Source organism: Emydura macquarii, unplaced genomic scaffold (assembly GCF_026122565.2).
Source record: "Emydura macquarii macquarii isolate MOO-44397 ecotype Brisbane River unplaced genomic scaffold, CSIRO-AGI_Emac_v2 contig_3348, whole genome shotgun sequence".
Taxonomy (NCBI): Eukaryota; Metazoa; Chordata; order Testudines; family Chelidae; genus Emydura; species Emydura macquarii.
This window is the reverse complement of record NW_027133485.1, coordinates 8,149,476-8,171,793: the sequence shown is the minus strand read 5'-3', so window position 1 is coordinate 8,171,793 and position 22,318 is coordinate 8,149,476. Positions and strand designations below refer to the sequence as shown.

Genomic DNA, 22,318 nt, shown 5'->3' with positions numbered 1-22,318 from the left:
GTGTTAAGCTAACCATAGCCCTCTATTCATCAGCAGGATCTTTTCAGTTACGTGATCTTGCCAGATTATGCGCTATAATAATACAGATACCTGACTCTTTTATAAATGCTTTTCATCTATAGATCTCAAAGTGCTTTACAAGGGAGATAAGCGTCATTTTCTCCATTTTAAACAAGCATTTTTAACTTGACCCGTGACTTGCCGAGGGACCGCCACACTTGTCCTGTGGTTAGCACAGTTAGTCTTTTATGCTTGCACTGAAAGCTTTACTTGAAAGAAAATAGTCAAAACATTTTGTTTGCAAAGCACAATGCATGAATGAGAAAGATTTTACTGGATGGGGGAAAATGTGGAGAGACATACAATCTTCTCTTAGGAAGGCTGGAATAGGGATTTGTGCTTTTGGTTCATTTTAAGAGGCAATAACAGAAGTCAATTGCCTGTTTCTAGCACTCTACACAATGCTCAACTGTCCATTTCGCTTGTTTCAGCTGTATATTGTGGGAGAAATGAAGGGCAGCTCAGTGCTTTTCTCCATTTGTTATGGGCGATACCTCAAAGTGCGGATGTGATGTGATATACAGGAACTCAGATTACTTCTTTTATAGGGAGAAAGCATGGTTTTGTGATTAGAACACAGGACTGGGGTTCAGGAGATCTCAGGTCAATTGCTAGCTCTGCCACTGGTTTCTTGGGTGACCTTGGGTAAGTCATTTAACCTCTCTATGCCTCAGTATCCCTATCTAAAATGGGGATACTAATACTGACTTTTCTCACAGGGATGCTGCAAGGACAGATGAATGTTAAAAGCCCTCTAATTTTGATGGAAGATGCTGCAGAAGTGCCAAAGAATTACTGCGACCATTTCACATGCGAGATTCAATTTTTTAGTGGCTGTAAATCCTTACCTACCACAGTATTTTACCAGCAGTATTTTAATCCACAATGTTTACCTGAGCGTGCATAAGATTCATGACACGTGTGAGTTATCTCTGCAGCTAGATCCATATAATGTTGCTTTTTCTCTTCTACTGCTTGTTCTGCTCCAAGGGCTATCATGCCAGCAGAGAAGCAAGCCAAATGGCCCATTTTGTGATCCAAGATGCCACCTCTCCATTCTGCAATGTAGGTCAATCCTCCAGCAGATTTAACAACCAAATGTTTTTCTATAGCCTAAAAAGTATTAAAAATCAATATCTGAACACATCTTGCAGGAAGGAAAAAAACCTGCTTTGACTAACATTCTGCTAGACAAAATACTTCTTAGAAGAAATAAAGCTGCAAAAGCAATCAAACTTACCTCTAGTGCATCATTATACATCTTTTTAGCTTCAGCGTCTCTCTTGTCTGACATCAGCCAGGATTTGATCAGATATTCATAAAAGCTGTCCCCGAGTCCCCCAATGGAGACGTGGTCTGCAATGATGGAAGCCACCAAGACATTGCTGTGTAACTAATTTTGCACACCATCTATCATGCACTTTACAAGACAGAACAATTACACTCTTATTAAATAGCTTCACTCAATTCTCCCCCTTTTTTGGTTTCCTGTTGGAAGCTAGCATTGATTTTTTTTAGAAAATTAAGGAGGAAAGTTTAACTAAAAGGAAAACGTTCTGTCTTTTACAACGTACCAGTTGCCCTTAGTAAAACTACTCAGAGCTTTTATTTGGCAGGGTTATTTACATGATAAATTGAAAGCACTTCCTGTTTATGAGATTAAAAACCATGACCTGGGCTAACAAAATGAGAACTATGCATGTCCACTGGACATTACAGTCCAGATCCTCAAAATATTTAGGTGCCTAACTCTCATTGAAAATAATGGAAGTTAGACACCTAAATAGCTGTGAGGATGTGGCACTACCCCTCACTCTTCCCCTCATGGAGAGGGGGCATAACAAACGGAGGAAGGGGAGAAGAATTGGATATAGGCATCATAGCAGAAAAAGGATGATTTGCCAGAACTGCCAGCAGAGGGCACTCTGGCTATTGGTGGGGACTAGCGGTTTCTTTTCCCTGCCTGAAATGTGATACTGCCGGCATGCCGAAGTCCTAGGTTTCTGCTATATTAAAATAAAGCCAGGTGGGGGGGATGTGTACTGAATATTTACTTCTGGAAAAATCGGATTTCCAAGACTGCCTGTTCGGACTACATATTGGAGGAAAATGCTATGCAATCACTATGGGAAACAGGTCTGACAGTTCAGCCGCAGGTTTCTGCCTGGGGAATCAGCACGGGAAACAGCCAGACAGCTTTATATCTTTAAAATGCACCGGGGGAAAACCCAACACCACTTTGGAACAGCGAAGAACAGGGAAATTCACACTTCAGATGAGCAAGACAAATTACTTTTCCTAGCTGTTTAAATATGGAATAGACTAGACCTATTAACCAGGGCTACCCACCTACATGTCTGCGTGCTTTACATTTTAAAAGTAAGTAGATACCGTAGGTTTTTCAGATGAGCTCTTCTGTTTTTCCACTATTCTGCATATCAAGTCCAGAGGTTTATTGAATACTAAATCCTATCTAGAAGAAAGATCAACAGCCAAGCATTTGATTGACCTGAAGAGCAAAATCCTGATAAAGCATGTGTCCGCTGAACCACAGAATAATCCATGGCAAAACATTGAGATTAGAAGCATGGATTCAGGAAAGAGGACAGAATATTTTACAAATACAGGATGCAGACTGTCTTTACATGGAAGCATGTCATTTGGAACAATCACCAAAGCAAGAGCATTGGGACAGAATTGTTTCCCATATGTTAAAAGCCAGGGCAGAATTTGTCTCCCAGGCTCTCTGTGACCTGCAGACAAGTTTTACTTAAAAAAAAAATTCTGACACTGTTTATACAAGTTAGAATTGTAGAAGACGGCATATGCATTTCTGTGTTTTTGTTTTTTTACTGATTGGTCTTATATAAAGATTTCTCAGGAAAATGTTTTAGTAGAGGAATGCAAATGCAGAACATTCTTTTGTGCATAGACCACTTGTATAGCGAGTGGAACAGCACTCTTCCTCGGTGGTTAATTTTCAGGAGAGCTACAGAACCAAGTAGATGCTCAACTTCAAAGGCTGTGAAGGGAATTGCGTAGCACTAAAAATTTAACAGAGGGGGGAGGACAGTGCTGGGGCTTAAAGCACTGGGTAAAAATGGAATATCTTTTCCCACTCCAGCTTGCATGGGGTGCAGTACCACTACCTGATCTAAAGAAGCAATTTTTCCCGAAGACTTCACTTTTGGGCCTGAGCAAATCAAGTAACCACCTAGTTTTGTGGGCAAAAGTAAGTTTTGCCCCTGCAAAGATGGGAGGGAGTCCTTTTAAAAACATACATTCCAGCCAAAACTGATGGAACTGGATTAAAATTATGTGCATTTTAGCAACCAAAAGGTTTTTAACTACGAGAACTTGAAATTGAAGGGGGTGTTTTATGGAAACATTTTTTCTGTTTGTTTAAAAATAAACTAGAAAAACCCCCACTCACGAGAAAGAAGCAGCATGTGGGGGCTTAGCACAAAGCTCACCAACGGCAGTTTTCCCCATATGATGCAGCTCAGATTGTCAAAATTTGTGTAAAATATTGTATGTTTCATTCTGCTTCAAGAGAATAAAGCATTTTCAATAAAAAAAGAAAAAAGTAAACAAATCATTAATTTCAGCAGGGAAGCTGTACTTTAATTTTCAAAAAGTAACTACTGCAGTTACCAGAGCTCCAGCATTCATTCTCACTGAGGTGGCTGGATGATTTGCTCTGGTCACGGTTTCACCTTTTAGGGAAAAACACGACAATTCTAAGAAAAATGGCTTATTGCAAACAGCTTTAATCAAGAAAAAGAAAATGAAAGGCTGACCCCTATGGAGATAGTCCCTGTGGCAGGCAACAGCTACAGTCTCTCTCTACCTTTGGCATCTATCACCCGCTGACTCTTAGGTCTATCAGAAAGTTCCTAGGTTGAGCAGCCTCTTGCCTCCCTGGATATCAGATTCAGATCACGAGCCTAGCTTATGTGCCACTGCCAAAAAAGCTAGAGGTGCCATCAAGCCAGCTATTGGCTTAGCCTACCAGTGAATTTTTTTCTAGTCCTGTGGCATCAACTATGCCTCCATCCCACTCCAAATCGGCTAAACAGGGGCAGTTATTAACCAATGTGCTGCCCCAGCAAAACTCTGGGGACAAGCATCACAAAAGGTGGGAGCAGTGTGGCTAAAATGGATTAAATTAGTGGATTTAAATGGAACTGAATTGATGGCCAAAATGGATTAACACAGAATAGCAAGCAAGGTATTCTACACTCTTAAATCTTGTCACTTGCAGTTAGAAGAATATGGACACTGATCTTTGGGAAGAGATGCATGAACAATCAGTTATCAGAATGAAAGACTGGCATATGTGAGTCACAATGTCTTTTCCCCTCTGCACTGAAAAACAGGCAGGATTAGCACTTTTGTCTGGGGAAATGTACCGTGCAGATGCCAACGGGTAATAACCTAAAGAAAACAGCATCACAAGGACGTAGCACTAGGATGCAAGATAAATTTTTCAAGTGGAAATGTGGCAATAACTCTGCAAGCACAAATGAGAAGGGACCGTTGAAGCCACTTACAAGGGGATGTGGGTAATTCAGAAAGTCAATTCATGGGATAAACCAGGGAACTGACTTTTTCCTCACTGAAGCGAAGGAGCATTCTGGTTTACTGGGACAACTGTAATTGTTCAAGATGCTTTGCCGGGACTATTTTCAACACAAGCCTTGTCAATTACTGGCAGAGCCAGTTAAAGGTCATGGATTGACAGAGCTAGTGCTCTCTTGCTGTCTTATACAATGGTAGCTGTGCAACTGCCCTGTCAATTACAATTAGGGCGACTAATATGGTGGTTAAAAAGGTCAAAAGTGATCCAGGGGAATGAGCAGAGCTGCAGAGACATGAGGCAAAAATTGTTTCAATGAACTTTGCTTCATTGGGACCAATTTGAATCCACTGAGGAGGCCAAATTAAAAGCAGCCTCTACTTTACTTCCTGATTTATTTTAAACAGCAATGCCAAGAGTCAAATTCTGCTGTCAGAGCAGTAATACAAGGAGGTGAAACGGGCAGAGGCCAGGCTCCTGCACATATGGGAAGAAGTGGAACAGAGGAGTCGGAATTGACCTACAAACTGAAGACAAAATTTAGCCCTGGGACAACAGAACAGACACTGCACGGCTTTTTATCTGGATACTGGCAGGGTGAAGTGACTTAGGAAGAGACAGGATCAGAAGACAGAGCCTCACTTTGCTACACTGCTCCTACTGTCTTCACGGTGCCTTCAATCCCTTTATCAGATGTTCCTCACTTTTGCGTATCTGTTTAAACACCTGTATTTGCCCCCCCTACCCCAAACCTGACCAGTGCTGAATTCCTAATAGTGATGCAAGAGACAGACAGACACACACCTCCCACTCATTGCATCAACAGGAAAATCCAAGCACAAGTGCCATAGTAATGGGTGCATTGGAGCATGTGTGAGATTGGCTAGAGAGACAGCAGAGCAGGCTTCCTTTGTTCCTGATACGCCTCGTGTTGTTTTCCGGGGAGGATCTCAAACGCCACTTGCTTCATGCTTCTCCAGATGATTTCTTACTTGCTGCATTAATACATAGCAACTAACCAAATCTCTTTGGGTCTCATCCTGGAGGTTGCACGTGTAGGACACTGGGATCACTGAAGTGCAGGATGAAGGCCTTAAAGAGACATCCCAACTTTTAATGAATCATGTAGCATAATCCTCCCATGTGTACTCTGGGTCCTAAACCTCACTCTGGAGGTAAGATGCTCAGCTGGAAGCAAGACTGCTGTGCAAGATTATTATATTGCATCTTCTCAGCAAGGTTACATTTATCTAATCTGCGTGGATAATGAGTTCCTTGACCAGCATTAGCGAGGGATTTTATCGGGCGGATGATACATTTCCTTGGCTTGCTGCTCTTGCAGTTACAAATCACTTTCTAAGGAATACCGTAAATGCTATTCAGTAGCGCTTCCTGAGCACGGCTATGAATAATAGATTGATACATACGCTGTACCCAGTTCCCAGTGACCGGGCTGAGAAAGTTAGGATAGAGACCCTGCGGTTTCTCAATTCTGTTCAGGACTTTGCGGATGTTCATCACCTACAAAGAGAAAGCAGACAAGACACTTTCTATTTTTCCATTAAGAAATCCAACATTTCTGCACTATAAGCGAAACCAGAGAAATTTTGCAATTAGAACAATAAATAGAATCATAGGAGCAAAGGACCTGAAGGGACCTTGAGAGATCATCTAGTCCAGTCCCCTGCACACAAGGCAGGACTAAGCGTTATCTAGACCATTCCTGACAGGTGTTTGTCTAACCTGTTTTATAAACCCCCAATGGCGGAGATTCTACAAACTCCCTAGGCAATTTGTTCTAGTGCTTAACTACCCCGTCAGTCAGGAAGTTTTTCCTAATGTCCAGCCTACACCTCCTTTGCTGCAATTAACGCCCATTGCTTCTTGTCTGATCCTCAGAGGTTAATGAGAACAATTTTTTCCCCATTGGTTTTAAATGTCCAGCTGGACAAGCAATAGTCCAAGGACAGTGCCAGTCATTGTAAATGATGCTACAGTTTCAGGATTGGGAAATAAAAACTATCGTACCCCTTGGGGAAGGATCCTAAAGAGAGTGACCTTTCTATAGGAACTTTTAGACCCAGGGAATATTTGTTACTCAATTCTATAGGGTTTTAGAATCATTTCTACAGAGCCCCAGATAAATCCCAATTCCACAACGTACATAAGCACTTGCTTCACTTTGAATTCCCTTGGACTGCTCAGATGCTTAAATGTAGGCAGGTGCTTAAGTATCTTGTTGAATCAGAGCCTTTCATTCCTAAAACAGCCCCACTTAATTCCTACAGAGCCTCTGTTGATTTCAACCCTATTAAATACTTCAGGACTTTTACATAAGGGATGAAAATAAATTGTATGCCTATCTATATGTCAACTGTATCCTACACAGCGGCTTATACACTCTAAACCTTTTATAAGATTAGACAATTTATATGCCAAAAGCTGGCCACAGACTTAAATCAGTGTTTCCGAGTAAGTCGTCATTCTGCATGGCATTTACTGAAGTTTAGTAGCATGGCACATTAATGACATATTTGAACAAAGACAGATGGACATTATTCCCATTAAAATCACACGAGTCCCAAGCTGTGTGCTAATGAGTTGACTGGCTTCTCTGAAGTCATTTCCCTCCGGATGGCTATCCGAGCCCATATCCTCTCGTACATGGTGTTATCTTTGCCCCCATACATTTGCTGCGGAATAATAATGAGCATGTCCCCGGTGGGAAAACCCATTACAGAAACGGTTCTCATCCTAATTCATTTGCTGGATTTGCAGCCAGAGAAGGGGAATTTGACTGGCTTCCAGGGGAAAAAAACCCCAGACTATCCCAATACAGCACAATTTAACAACAAGGAATTTGGGATTAATTCTAGATTTAAACACACACCCCCCATCCCCACCCCTTGTGTTTTTGGCACACATCTGTCCTTCAGTCCCTCACTCAGCTGTCCTTCAGACCCCATCCACTTTCCTTTCTTGTGTCTCTTTCTTCCCCTTCCTCCTCTTTCTCTTTTTTTCCTCTCCTTTCTTCCTTTCTGCAATTTATCATTATCCTTTTCCTTTTGTATTATTAGTCTCCGTTCTCCGTTCCCATTCTTTCCTTATCTTTCCCATTCAATTTCCTTGGTTTCTACTTTTCCTCATTTACTGCTTCTTTTGTATCTCTCTCCTACTAGACACTGTATCTCACCATTATTTTTTCATGGTCTCTGTTAGCTTCTCTCTATTATGTTCCCCCATCCCATTTCCATTCTGTGACTCTCTCCCTGACCCCAAAATCACTGAGCGAGCAAGCTGGCAAGCTAGCACTGCAAAACATCCTGTGAACAGTCTGTTCTCAAGCTATTTCACTGGAAATATAGGGAGAACAAGTGAAGTATTTTCACCACACACTGGTGCTCTGGGTGTGCTCCATTTTCATCAAACTCACATGGGAGGTTCTGATTCAAATTGGAGTGATTTGTCTCCCTCAGAGGGAGTTCCTCAGGGAATATGTGGGGAAAGCTAATGATAGCTGGTATCCAACAGGATATTCAGTTGCTCTCACATGCACTATAAGATCACTTGAAAGAAAAAAAACCTCAAGGTAATGTATAATATTAATAGATTTTAAATTTACAAGTTACAAAAGGAATCCCATGTGTCAGCTGTCAGACTGTACTCACATAAGAGACCTTTGCAAAAATCTTGATGGCTGGAGCATTGCATTTAAGGTCTATTTAGAGTAACAATTCTCCCTGGATACAGTGCAATAACATCAACATACCACAGACAGTAACCATTATCTTTGTGGGATGTACCAGACAGACAGGTCAATATAACCTGTGCCTCCGTATTTAGGACTAGCTTTTAGCTACAACTTAGGTAAGACTGAGAAAGAAAAAAAACTAACGCATCTGCCAGTTCTCACCACTGCATGAGGCAGGAATGTGGAAGGGCCAAAGAAACTGCAAATAGCAAAATAAAATAATCTTGGGATAGGAGTCTTCCAATCCCAACAGAACCTCAAACATATTAGGGTGTGGTCAATGCACAAGACTGGTGCAGGGATATGATACCTAGTCCTAAAACTATAATGGGCACTCCAGGCCCCCCAGAGAAGGAGCCATTAGACTCACCTGCATGGTGTGTACACAAGTTGTTTAGTAAATTCTCTCACATGATACTTATGTGCTGTAAAGAAATATGGATCCTACAGTGAGACAGACAGCACAGCACGTACTGAGTGTGGGATTCTGCTCTTGATGTTGGCACACACCAGCAAGATGGCTGGGATCAGCTAAGGCACTTGGGGTCACAAGTCCTAGGTTTGAATTCAAAGGCTTGGAGGCAAGGCATTTGCAGTGGAGGGTCCCTGGCTGTGGAACTTGCTGCCTCCAGCTGTCTGCCAGATGCTGTTAGTTACCTTCACAGCCCGCAAGGCACACATTTATGGTCACGTGCCTGTCTCTGGATCATCACCAGACAGGTTTCTCTGATGGTGAGCTGGGGTGGTAGAGCAAGGAAGGCTAGTTGCACCATGTTACCGCTGCATGCACCATGTTACTGCATGTCATAAGCCCAGATGCCCGGGTGACAGGTACATAAGATCATTTCAGTAAAGAATGAGTAGTTCAGTACTTGCCTTTTCAGTAAACACGGGGTTTCCAGAGAGCTCCGTGAGGTGTAGGAATTCTAAATGCAGGGTGCCAAATTCTGCTAAGATACTGCTTCCTGCAGATGCCCAGCCCCAACTCCAGCTCATGCCACTGCGAGGACAAAATAGGGAGCAAACACAGCAGGTTTCTCTACAAGTCTCCGGCAAAGCTCTCCCTCCGTATCCCGTGCTGGATCCTGCATTCCATGTGTGGGGCAAAACCCCCACTAGACGTCAATGGCGTAGAGAATTTTGCCTTTAAGCAATATGGCTCAATGGCATTCACAGGTTTACAGAGATCCTGTGCGTGGAACAATTAAAGTTGAACCAAAGAGTACTTAACTTTATAGGGATAGGTGGGCCCAAAGCAAATAAGCAAACTGAGCAGGTCCACTGGACAAGGCAGTATCAAACAACCCCTGGATGCAAGCTCACACTAGCGCTGCATTGGGGAGATGGCTCGGAGGGAGTGTGGAATCTGAACCCAAGTTTCCCAGCTGGCTCATCTCTACAATAGGCTAAACCAAAGCTCTGTTTTCCAAACAGCTTGGAAGTCCGGGAGGCTTGAAAGCCTACTTTTGATGTGCAGCACTACCTCTAATCTGACATTTATACAGCGCCTCACCCTAAAAGGATCCTGACGTGCTCTGTAGGTCTCCACATTTAACACCACTGAGATGCAGTCACTTCTGGGTGAGTGGGTGGGCAGGGCAGCAACCAAATCAGCGCACAGCGCTGCACAGCGAGTGCGAAGGAGAAACGGCCACAGGCGTTGGGTCAGACTTGACACGTACAAAAGACATCCTGAGATCTAACATACATGCAGCCACACATTCTACCGAGACACCCTAACCTGCTGGGCCTCATCTTACAGACCTTGCAAAGAAAGGAGGGCCAGATACACCCACGGAAAGCTAGAAGACACTGTAGAAGGAAGCTAATTGTTATACAAAGCCATCGCTGCTTATTTGGTTTTCTGTTTGGATCTACTTTCATCAGACCCTTCACCACTCCACCCTCCCACAAGCCAATTCTTCATGCAGTTCTGCCAACTCCAGTTCTGCCAACTCCATGCAGAGAGCAAAAATACCCATCTAGTTATCCCATCAGAGCCGTGGGAGTAAACGGGCAGTGTGTTCTAATGGTAAGAGACAGCGGACACAAGTGGGTTCCCTGTGGTCATAAGGCCTCACACTGGGTAGAAATGGATTGCCAAAGGAGGCGGCGGGGGAGCTCTCTGATCACTAACAGTCTTGCATTTTCACTTGACCATTTCCCTCCCCCAACCCAGTGCTATAAATTACAGCTCTCTGCAGTGAGTCTCTCTCTTGGAAATCTGCGCAGACAAGAAAAATGACCTATATCTTAAGCGATTGATCCCGAAATATCCTCTGCAGCTGCTGGCCCGGTGAAGCTCAGCAGTCTTCTTTCTTTCCAGAAGTGATGCAGGCTTGATTTGCAGACCTCTCTACTACCACGATTCTCAGTAGATATTGACAATATTACATATTTCCAATCATGCACCTTCCTTTTTTAGCAAAAACAAGGAGAGTCCTGTACCACTTTAAAGACTAACAAATTTAATTTCTGCAGGCATAAGCTTTCGTGGGCTGCAACCCACTTCGTCAGATGTTGCAGTCCATGCGGGGTTGCAGCCCATGAAAGCTTATGCCTGCAGAAATTAAATTTGTTAATCTTTAAAGTGCTACAGGAGTCTCGTTGTTTTTGCTGTATACAGACTAACACGGCTACCCCTCTGGAACTTCCTTTTTAAGAGTAGCCATAACCATCGCTGCAACTGGGAAAAAAACACTAGATGGCGCCTGAAGGCTTCTATATTAGAAGATAAAGATTTCTGCTATTTATTAGAGGTTAAAAACTAATAATGTTTCACCAGAAAAATGTTACTCTTTTCTGAGAAATATAGCAAACATTTTTAGGTGCAGAATTTTTCCTTATGGTTCCAGAGCAAAGCAGCAAACCTTCCGGTATACAGCATATTCGTCATCATTTAAATTGATAAGAGTATTTGTCTCTCTCTCTCCAAAACTGGTTGCAGACTTTGCTGTGTGCAGTTAGAACAGCTGTCCCAGAAGTGACTGTATTTCCATGGCAGAAATCCACTGTCCATATCTGGATGAAGGACATGCTATACAGTAAATGCAAGCTCATTATGAGTGAGGTAAAGTACGAGATTAGTTTAATATCGGCTATATCTACCACATAAGACTATATCTTGCCACTGAAGGGATGCACTACTAACTAATCTCATGGGTGTTCCCTATAGTTGTTTACTAGGACTCAAATCATCATATTTTCTTTATTTGCTGCACAGAAAGAATCGGAGAATATGATCTCACGAACAGAAATTCCCCGATAAGATGCCGTGACAGATATGGCAACTTCCTGCCCAACCCTTATTGAATTAAGTTTTTTAGATGTTCATTGTATTAAGAATGAAGATGTTTATGTATTAATGTGGGATTGCAGGTAATGTCTCGAGTTTAAGTCCTTGGAAGGTCTATGAGCTTCAAAGGACTCTTTTAAACAATGCGTCTGACAAGAATGAACTTTTGAAGTGGGTTTCCTAGGAAATCTCTAGGGGAAGGTGAATGCAAATGTATCCACCCCTCCAATTACGCAAAAACTCAGCCTTTGGAAGCTAAATCCTGCGGAAACATCCATTATCTGCTGAAAAAGCTGCTCCCAGAATCTCAAGAGCAAATACCCCAGCTGTATAAAGGACAGGTGGACTTATTCATGGGGGTTTTTGTTCTGAGCAAAAGGTGTTATGAATTTGCAACCACAGGAAAACTGGGGGGGGGGGGGGGGGGGGGGGGGCGGCGGCTGAATGACTGACTCCTCACCAGAGTCCTTGTTGGAGTTGATCTTCGGTCAGCTTATTAGCATGTGTATAGATTCTTTTATTGTTTTATGATGTTTTCTCTGTAACACTTTTCACCTTAAGAATAAATGTGCTTGCTTAGGGAAAGCTGTGTGGTGCCTTACAACTGTGGGCAGTTACACTGCTCATAGGCTCTGAGGAGAAAGCAAATTTCAGACACTGGCCATTTTGGCCTTCGGGAAATAACAGCGTTGGCAGGGTTGTGAGCAGCCTGGAAATACCCTGGTCAGGAGTGAGTGAGATGCATGTCTCTACCTAAGACAGGTGACAGCTGGGAAGGCTGAAAGTGGGTGCCTTTGGTGGACCAGAGAGGGGGAATACAGGTGATGTTGACCTGAACTATGACAGCTGCTTCAAACTAAGTTATGTTCTAAATCAACTGGACAAGGCTGAAGACTGCGCTGGTTATGACAGCAGCACTCCTACTGATAGAAGTTGAAACAAACAGCCCTGAAAAATCTCCATCCCAAATGCTTTGAGTAGACTGTTGGCTGGAAGGCTGCTAAGGGTTGGTCCACCAAGGACTCAAAGCAGGACTTAGGAAGAGGTTTGTTGATCAAACGAAGGAGGCACCATCATATCGAAACAGACTCCCAGCCCTCGGGACTGAAGACAAGCGGGAAGTGGCACTCCGTAGAAAGTATGTTCTAGCACGAGAGCTCAAATGGAATTGGTCTCCATCTCTAGCCTATCTCCTAACAGCCCAGAAATGTTCTGTTCAAAGACTGTCTTGAAGATGACACAAGTCAAGATACAGGCTAATCACTCGGGGAGAACCAGGAGAGATTATCGCTCTAAGCAGTGTTTCTGAACCAATGTGCCATGTGCTGTCAGGCCCAAACAGGTGTGCCACGGAATTTTTTGAAAAAGTATATGTGAGAACAAGGGGGGGAGCCGCCTTCTGATTGGCCGTCTGCCTCACTGCCCCACCTCCTCCAGGGACGGAGCAACCAATCAGAGTTCAATCTCCCTCTCTTCCCACCCCCAGCTGGCAGAGGAGCCAACCCATTGTTCACACAGGACGGGAGGAGGGGAGAAGAGCACATGGAGCTGCGGCAGAGAAAAGGTTGGGCACCACTGGCTTAGAGGGAAGGATGAGGTTTTGGAAGCAGTAGGTTTGAGGAGAGATGTGAAGGGGGAATAAGGGTCTGGCAGACAGGAAGCAGGAAAAGCCCAGAAGGCAGCAGGAGACAAAGCAGGAGGCCTGGAGAGCAAAAAAAAAAAAAAAAAAAAGGAGAGAGAGAGAGAGAGAGAGAGAGAGAGAGAGAGAGAGAGAGAGAGAAAAAAAGGGATCACTAAGGAAAGGGGACTGGAGGAAGTGTGGAGTCGTACTTGAGGCGGGAGAGGGGAAGGGTGGAAAGCCAGAAAGGAGAATATTTCAGTAATCAAGACAATCAAGGCATGGACTGGGTTTCAGCAGTGGGAATTGTAAGGAAAGGATGGATTTTGGTGCTATTAAAGAGAAGGGATTTAGGAAGGGTCTACTTATTGGGGGAAAGGAAAGAGAAGAATTGAAGGCTGCACTGACATGGAAGAGATGGTGGAAATTGTGAATAACAGAGAAGGGGGCGTGTGGGAGCGGGATCTGGAAGTTCAGTTTCAGGAAGAGTGAGTTTGAGGTTGTGGAGGAACCTCCAGGGGGAGACATCAGAGCCAGGAAAGGAGAGGTTGGGGCTAGAGAGGAAGATATGGGAATGGTCTATGCAGAGAAACTCAGGTGAGTTGATGAGATCTCCAAAATAGAAATGGCGCTACAAGGCAGGGGTGGTGGTGGGAGTAACGAGCACAGAACCTGAGGGACATCAACAGACAAGGGAAGAGTGATTAGCACACACAGGAGACGCTGTCGGAGCCGCCAGCAAGGTGGGAGAAGAATACGGAGAGCAGAGTAATGAAGGCAAAGAAAGGAGACGAAGCTAAGGAGGGGGGAGATCAACTGTGTCAAAAGCAGAGCTATCAAGAACCACCTCCCCCCCTTGACCTTGGGGCTATTAGTGACTTCGGACAATAGTGTCTCTGGAACAGTGCCTGGAGCCAGACTGCACTGGATTAAAGAAGGTGTAGGAGAAGAGGAAGTGCAGGCAGCTGGAGTAGACAGCATACTCTAGGACCTTGGAGACAAATGGGCCGAGGGCGACAAGATGGTCGTTGGAGAGGCTGGTGGGATAGAGGGAAGGATCTTTCAAGATAGGACGCAAGCATTCTTGATGGCAGAGAGAAATGGGGAGGCAGACGGGAGGATTCGAGAGTGCCAGGGCAGGAAGTGCCATGGAGTTGACTCGAGGAGATAAGGCAGGTGCGCCCACGAGAACAGAAACAGGATGATCTCTCTCTTCGCTTCGTTAGAACCTCAACACAGAACTGGCCTTGCGCCAGGTCTTACGTTTGTTTTGCGCAAAACGTCAGTAAAAAACATTCCAAAAAAGGGTTTGTGAAGCTGCCTCTGGCCCTCACCGTTAGCAGAGCCGGGGTGCAACATGTGGCAAAAGGAGAAATAAAAGGGCTGAGGGCCTGGCCTCTACTTAGGGAAAACCTTCCGTTAGTCTTGGCATCTGACTGACGCAAGTTTGTCTTGGATATTCAGACTAAATATCCCCGTCCAAGGTCATCCCGTTGCTGCTACTTACACCTCCATGTAGCGCATCACACTGACCAACGTCTCTCACTCTTCACAAGCATGCAGGCTGTTCATCACGTTCCCACCATAACCAGGCTGCATACGTGAGCTCTTTTTGTCTTTGCATCCACACCAGCACTCCCAGCCTGCTCATCAGTTTCAATGCTCTTCTCAGAGTTCTAGTCAGTAATGCAGACTTGGGTTTAGGAAGCCTACGGATGTTTTGATCTTCTTCAGCGTTAGCCAAGGTCATCAGCAAGATATTTCAGGATGCTTGGGCAGATACACTCTGTCATATTGATTGTCTTTACTAAGGGTAGTGAGAGGTATGGCATTTCTGTAAAAGGTTACATGTGCTTCTATTCCTAAAGGGGCACAACGTAAGACTTTATCGTCAAGCTGTGATGCAAGGTGTCATTCCTGGAAAGGATACAATTACGGTGCTGGAGACGTTCAAAGTTTTCACTGGGACTGTGCATGTATGAGTTAAGCAGAGGGTGACAAGTGACATTTGAGCAATGGATCACCCTGTGTTACACGTTCACAGGGAAAGGAACCCAATGGCAGATGTGGGGGTAAGAGATGAATAAAGACTTCCACGGCTGCTGCTCTGAGTGTTGTGGAGGGGAGGCTGAAAGGTTTTTGTGAACCCATATTTCATATTCTCTGTGCTTCAGCCTGTGTGTGCAATTTTTAAAATCCCACGGACTTTAGCTAGTTGGCATCAAAACAAACCAACCAGTCCTGATGGGCAGGAAGTGTTGTGTAGTAGTTAGAACAGGGATGGGGAACGGAGACTCGTGGGCTCTGCTCTTCTCTTCCACTAAGTGACCTTGGGCATGTTGTTTAACCTATCTGCATCAGCTCCCCACTTTATGCCACCTACCTCAGAGGCAATGTTGTGGCACTAAGGTCTGGTCTACACTGAAAACTTGCTTCGGCACAGCTCCGTCTCTCAGGGGTGTGAAAAATCCACACCCCTGAGAGATGTGTTATGCCAACCTACCCCAGTGTAGACAGTGCTAGCTCAACGGAAGAATTCTTCCATTGACCTAGCTGCTGTCTCTTGGGGAAATGGATTAGCTACAGCAATGGGAGAACCCTCTCCCGTCACTATGGTGAGTGTCTCCACTGAAGCACCACAACTAGGCCATTGTAGCAGATTAAGTGTAGATGTAGCCTAAGTGAATGCCGTGCATGTTGTGGAGGCTAGGCAGGCAGAAAGCTACATGGAGTATGGCTATTCATGTGCATTTGGATGCAAAACTGTCATTTGCCACAAAGTCTATTTCTCAGCTCCTATGCACGGAGCCCATGCAGAGCCAAAAAGGTAGCATCATGCACCTGGTCTGGCACATTGCAAAAATGTACAGAGAAAGCAGAGCTATAAATGCAGGCAACACAAATAAAATTCAAAGGAAAAAGTGAGTGGGAATGTGCTATTCCAGTGGGGCAGCTCCACCAGGAAGCTAAAGAAGAAAATGTGGACTGCTTAAAAATTAATAATACACAGCTGGATTTAGTGAGTCACCCTCGATTACTGCCAAGCTGCCTCCTGGAGTGTGGGTTGCCAAAATGAATAACTTCCAAGAGTCAGGAGGGGAGATGCTACAGAGAGATGCTAAAGTATAACTGGGCTCCAAAAAAAAAAAAAAAAGGTTAAGTTACTGGAGAATAGGTCCATCAACAGCATTAGCTAAAATGGTCAGGCACACAAGCCCCTACTCAGGGCAACCCTAAATCTCTAACTACTAGAAGCTGGATGTGGAAGAAATGGATGGATCACTCCATATGTGTCCTTTTCTGTAAACTTCCTTTGAAACTTTGGTAGGGGCCACACTGCTGGAGACAGGATACTGGGCAAAATGAACCATGGTCTGACCCAGTATGGCAGCTCTTATGTTCTTAGGGGCAGAATGCCCCTTAGGAACAGTTGTTGTTCCTTTACAAGTGTTCAGTACATAAATATGACCCACTGCTAATGACGGGAAAATAATGATGTGCGTCTTGCCTGCCCAGATTTATGACACCCCGTGGGATACCAGTGGGGGTGTTAAACGCTGGTAGAAGTTTCTCTCCAAGTTCTAGAGCTTTGCTCTTGAATACCTGTCAGAAAAAAAGAGGAAAAGAGAGTTAAAATGTATAATTTATTGCTTGCTAGTATCAAGCATGTTGGTTTTCTTAAACTTCACTTTTCCATACAAACCCAGACGTACCCAATTCATAACTGTGTAAAAATCAATAATGGGGCATTACAGGGCATTCATTTCAAACAGTGGGGCAGCCCCTCGGCCTACATATTGGGCTGAACCTGAACCAAACCGCATGAGGAAGTTTCGAATGGGACCAGAATTTTTGGATAGTCCTTAGAGATCCACAACAGACCAGTCTAAAATCCTGGATCCCAACGGCCTCAAGGGTTGGATCTGGATGTGAGCTTTGCAGCTTTGGCTCATCTTACAGTAGAAGAGACTCCCTTTCTAACCACATTAAAGGATTAGTTCTGTTACCTTCTAACGCAGAGTCCTGGCCTAATCAGTTTGAAAATTCCCAGCTGGAATGTAACCGGCATTAGGACATTTGGCAGTTTCATGTTACTGGAGTCTGTGTGACCCTTTCAGCTCAGTTTTGGTTCTTACAGACACACTCCTTGTAGGTTTTACTTTGAACCTGGAAATTCAGAGTTAAACACAGCCAAAACTGCCAAGTTTTGCCCTATTCGGGTCAAAGCCACCATGTTTTCCATGGTTACTTTGGGAAACCAGAGATCATCCCAGGCTCATTAAGTGAGCTCGGCTTGAGTTTGTGGTTTCATTATCCTAGTTCAGCACAGCTCTAACCATTCCCAAAGCTGTATGCTTCCCACTGCCTGGAGATCTTAGTGGCTGTATGTGTGCAGCCACCCATTGCTATGTCCAGCTGTTCTCTTGAATCTCTGAAACCTTCTAAGTACTTTCCCTTGAAGCCAAGTTCTGCATTAGCCGGGGGAACAGCAGATAAACTGGATTATGCATCTGTGTCTTGCAATTTCGTGCTAAAACATGAGATCTGCTCATGTGACACAGATCTCCATTTCCTGAGCTACTGGAGCTGCTCCTTTAGCCTACTGAGTAAAGACCAGTTTCTTGAGTCAAAGGTCTCCACTTCAAATGCTGCTGGCTGCGCTAACATCAATGACGTGCAGCTGGTTGGTGACTTTGTTCAGAGTATTGTTACAAGAACTTGCCTTTCTGGCCTGATTTTAGTTGATCTTGTAAAGCATCCCTTTAGGGACGAAAAGTCCTCTTTTAAAAATTTGGTGTGGGGTGGTAGGGGAAACAGAAGTAAATATATCAAAATGAAAGGAGATTTCTAAGGATGAAGCATAGTTTGGTATACAAAACAGGTTGTTTATAGCTCATATTACTTCTAATTTCAATAACACATATTTTATACACACACACACACTCCTTTATGCTCAACTCATTTCCAGAGAGGATCCCCAGCCTCATGGCTAAATTATCACCCTTTCAATTCCTAATTGCTGATTACGGGCTTTCAAATCAAATGAGAGCTTATGGTGGCATCCTGCACAAAGCCACCATATACACTTATTTTAGGACAAACTGAAACAAGCGGTAATCTGCTCTCAAGAGATTAGTCTTGATCAAGAGAAGCCTGCAAGTGATTTAGGAGATCAAGCACAAGCCTTTTACTCTAACCCTCCTATTTCAGTCCAAGCTGTCAAAGAAAGCAGGAAATTATTGCACTGAGAAATACAGCACTGAGGAAACCTGAACTTTCCCATGGGCTCGGAGGCCTTTGTTACAGTAGCCAGGAAGTGTAGGGATCTGTTTTAAAAGGGAAAGCCAAAAGGGATTATTGAAGAGGGGAGGCACTGATCCAATACAGGACAGATGCTGACCTGTCTGCTGAGCTCACTCTCTAGCTTGTTGTCTAAGCTTTCTGGTTTTGTGGACTCTCTTACTTCTCTGTCCATCTGAAGTCAAGGGAAGTTGTGAGCAGGAGGGGCTCCAGGACTGCGCGCTAGATCTTGGAGAACTTTCTCGGCAGGGAAATCCCAGGAAGAACAAATTCCTGTAACTCAGCTAAACTGCAGCCTTAATTATGGAGCTTCTCCCATGTCTCCACAAATCAATGGCATCACAATGCAAAGACCAGTCATTTCCTCCTATTGTGGTCAGCTCCCTCCAGCAGAAGCCGGCCTGTAACAATATGGGAGTTTCCTAAAAGGGTTATTTACTCATCACTGAAGGCCCAATCCTGCAGCCATATGCTAGTAAAACTCCCATTGAGATCCGTGGGATCAGGCCTTCTGTTTGCCTAAGACATTCAGGGCAGGGGAATAATCTCTTGATCGCCCCAGATCTAGTTGTAAAATTCCAGCACAACTAAATTATGAGACAGATTATGGTATTAAGATATGGTCTGCATGTAGGAAGAGCAGGAGAGAGAAGAGGGAGCAGTGTTTTCAGTGGGAACCTTCTTATTTAGCCAGAATTCATTGTGAGCTGAGTGCCCACTGGAATGCTGCTCCATCACCCTCAGAAAGGGGTGCCTTTCCCCAGAGGCCAACTCAACTCTGCTGGCTGAGCAGGGAAACCATGGGGTGGGGCACTTCTGCCTGAGGTACTTGCCTGGACCAGTCTTTGCGTAACCTTGTAGTAAGTGTAGGTTACAAATCCCCCTCTGTGCTGATCCACAACCCCAGGTACAAAGTTACAGCTCTTCAGCTCAAGCTGTTGCAACTCATGCTTTTATCTCTGCAGATCTCTGGTTCGATCCTCAGTGTGTTGGCCAGGAGGGTGGTCATCACATCAGTCACGTCCTCTTCTCAAAGGAAACTGGTGGTTTAAATCCTGGATGAGTCCCCATGTATGTGATGTCAGCCCTCGGGGTTAACACATGGGGATTGAATGAGCGACCTCCAGAGCTAAGAGCATGAGTTGTTACAGTGTGAGTTAAAGAGTCCTGGCTCTGTAGCTGGGGGTTGTAACAGACTCATATCCACTGAGGACTGGCACAGAGGGGGGCTTGTAACACACACTTACCACTGCGTGACTCTTGCACACACAAAGAAAGGCTCCTTGCATATGGATGGCGTTCGCCATAACATGGCCCTCGATTCATCAGTGCAAGCTTTTGCTACATAATAAATATAACAACAGTTTGGGGTTTTCACAAACAGCTGCCACGAATAAGTTAACACAGCCTGCAGGGGTCTCTGGAGTGACCCAGAGCTTGCCTATATTTAGGCTACAAAGCAACAAGGCCAGAGGGAAAGGCAAAGATCCCAGCAATTGCATTTCAGTGGGGACCAATGAAACACGATCTGGCTAAAATTGTCTGTTCGAGAAAAGATCTTTATAGATGAGCCATGCATGGTGAGCATAAGGTAATTGTGTGAGACTTAATTAAAAGACCGTTAGCGGGAGTTCAATATTCATAATAAACAGGTTTAACCTGTTGTTACAGAGGGATTATTTTATGTTCAGTGGCGTGCTGCTGGGAGCTGACATATCCAGAAATATGCCTGCACATTCATTATTTGAGGCCGTGTGAGATATGCAGATAGTGTGGAAACAAACCTCTTCACCGGTTAGGTAGTATGCGGCCAACAGCCCTCCGACATAACGAATGTTCACTTCGAACAAGGAAGCTTCTCCATTCTGAAAAGATCATCATCATATAGTAACTGGAAGGTACAAGTGAAACTTTATAGCACACATGCAGATATAGGGCCAATGAGAGTAGCTTGGAATAATTCTCCTAGGCACGTTCACAAAACTCTGCAATTCTTATTCACAGCTTAATAATACTTTGCCTTTCAATAGCATCTTTCATCCAGGATCTCAAAGAGCTTCGTACATTAAGCCTCACAACCCCCTAGGAGGTAACTTAAGTGAGCTATAGGGATCGCTTTACCACCACTGAAATGGTTTCTGGGTAAAACGCAGCAGCTGTTTAATAGCCCAGAAACACTACACAACAGTTTAAGAAAGCAAGTGTGAGAAAGTATACTTTATCCAGTTGAAAATGCAAAGGCAATTTAGGTAGGCAGAAAATATTTCCCTAAGTTGAAAGCTGAACAGGACACTGGAGTTAACATCTCTGTTCTTACAAAAAGTGCAGAGGGAATTTGAGAAACCACAAGTCAGGATTTTGTTTTTAATGGCCAAACGATGGCACCCTCCTGTACCAAGCCTTCTTGCACCCTACGGGAGCGTTCCTTCAGCACTGACTCAGCAGGGAGAGTGCCATCTTCTGCAGCATCACCACGACAACCTCCTGCAGTATCCAGATGTTCTCTGGAGGTCTCTCATTCCAGGACTTATCCTGCCCAACCCTACTTAGTTTGTAAGACCTGACAGGACCACAGCCCAGGGTGGTACAGCTGCTGCCACACTGAGTGGGAGACAAACAAACCAATATCCATGTACCCTGCTAGGAGATGGGGAACATGCAGTGATATGGTTCAGGACCTCTCAGGAAGCCTGGAACTAGTTAAGATCTATTTTATTCCAATACCCGATCAGCAAATGTCAAAGCAATTGCCTTCAAACTGTGCTTTTAAAAACTACGCTCCTGGACTGTGAACCTGCATGGCAAATTATTCCTTCCCCTCAAATAAACACATAAAACGACCAACATGAGGCTCTTACAGGAGTGCAACAATTTCAGTGAGTGGGATAGAGGGGTAGGAATTCTTTACCTACTGCTATTAATCTGTCCCTTACAACAATCTCACTGGGTTACACATGAAAACAGGGAAAACAAGGAAGGCTGGAAGGATCTGAGACACAGCTTGGCATCCAGTGAGGGAGGCAAAAGCCAGAGGAAGCAGCTCAAGATCATGCTCAAGTTGAAATCAGGACAGCAAGTGACAGCATTGTAAAGGGGGAGAGAGGGGACCTGGAAAAGGACGTGACTGGAAGGAGGAGAGAAAGCAAAAGATCTGGGCTGGGAAATAAAATAAGGAAACCTAACATAGCTGCAATTAGCACTTAACACTTTGTTTGTTGGGCACTAGTTCTTAAGTTATAGATTAACCAGGACCGTGGAGCATTGCTGTACATCCGACCTGATACTGCAACTCTGCAGCTGGTTAACCCAGTCTCAAAAAACCCCCTTGTTGTGCTCCTTGACTCCGCGCTGTATTCCCTTTCAGACTCGAGTTCTGTGATTATTTCTGTCCCTCAGCCTCACTGTCTCACACTTCTCTCAGCTAAATTGCACTTCCCACTTAGCCAATGGTCTGTCTAGGCATCTACATCACACTTGCCATTCCTCAGTCTTAGAGAAATCCAAACAGCTGCTCTGCCACAGACCTGAACTGTCTCTTCTTTCCCCATTTCCAGAGACAGGCCCACCCCTCCCAGTCTATTTTGGAGAAAGCTCCAGTAAGAAGATGGGGTTTACATTGCATAGTTCAGTGCAGCAGGGACTGCAGGCTGGCCACAGAGAATGCTTCATCTCCAGCTCTCACACTAGGTGCTGAGAGCTCCATCAGCCCTGAGG

General features: G+C 44.4%; 1 protein-coding gene across 2 annotated transcripts in view; it reads right to left on the bottom strand.

Annotated features, from left to right (window-relative positions):
• MAN1C1 (mannosidase alpha class 1C member 1) overlaps positions 1-22,318 on the bottom strand; it is an 87,659-nt gene that overhangs the window by 8,437 nt on the left and 56,904 nt on the right. For both annotated transcript variants that reach the window (XM_067533937.1, XM_067533938.1), the window contains 6 exons: positions 20,389-20,469; positions 16,812-16,906; positions 9,267-9,390; positions 6,067-6,160; positions 1,301-1,416; positions 954-1,173 (listed from right to left, as the gene is read on the bottom strand). In XM_067533937.1, coding sequence (XP_067390038.1) covers positions 954-1,173; positions 1,301-1,416; positions 6,067-6,160; positions 9,267-9,390; positions 16,812-16,906; positions 20,389-20,469 — 730 coding nt within the window. The remainder of the gene's footprint in view (positions 1-953; positions 1,174-1,300; positions 1,417-6,066; positions 6,161-9,266; positions 9,391-16,811; positions 16,907-20,388; positions 20,470-22,318) is intronic.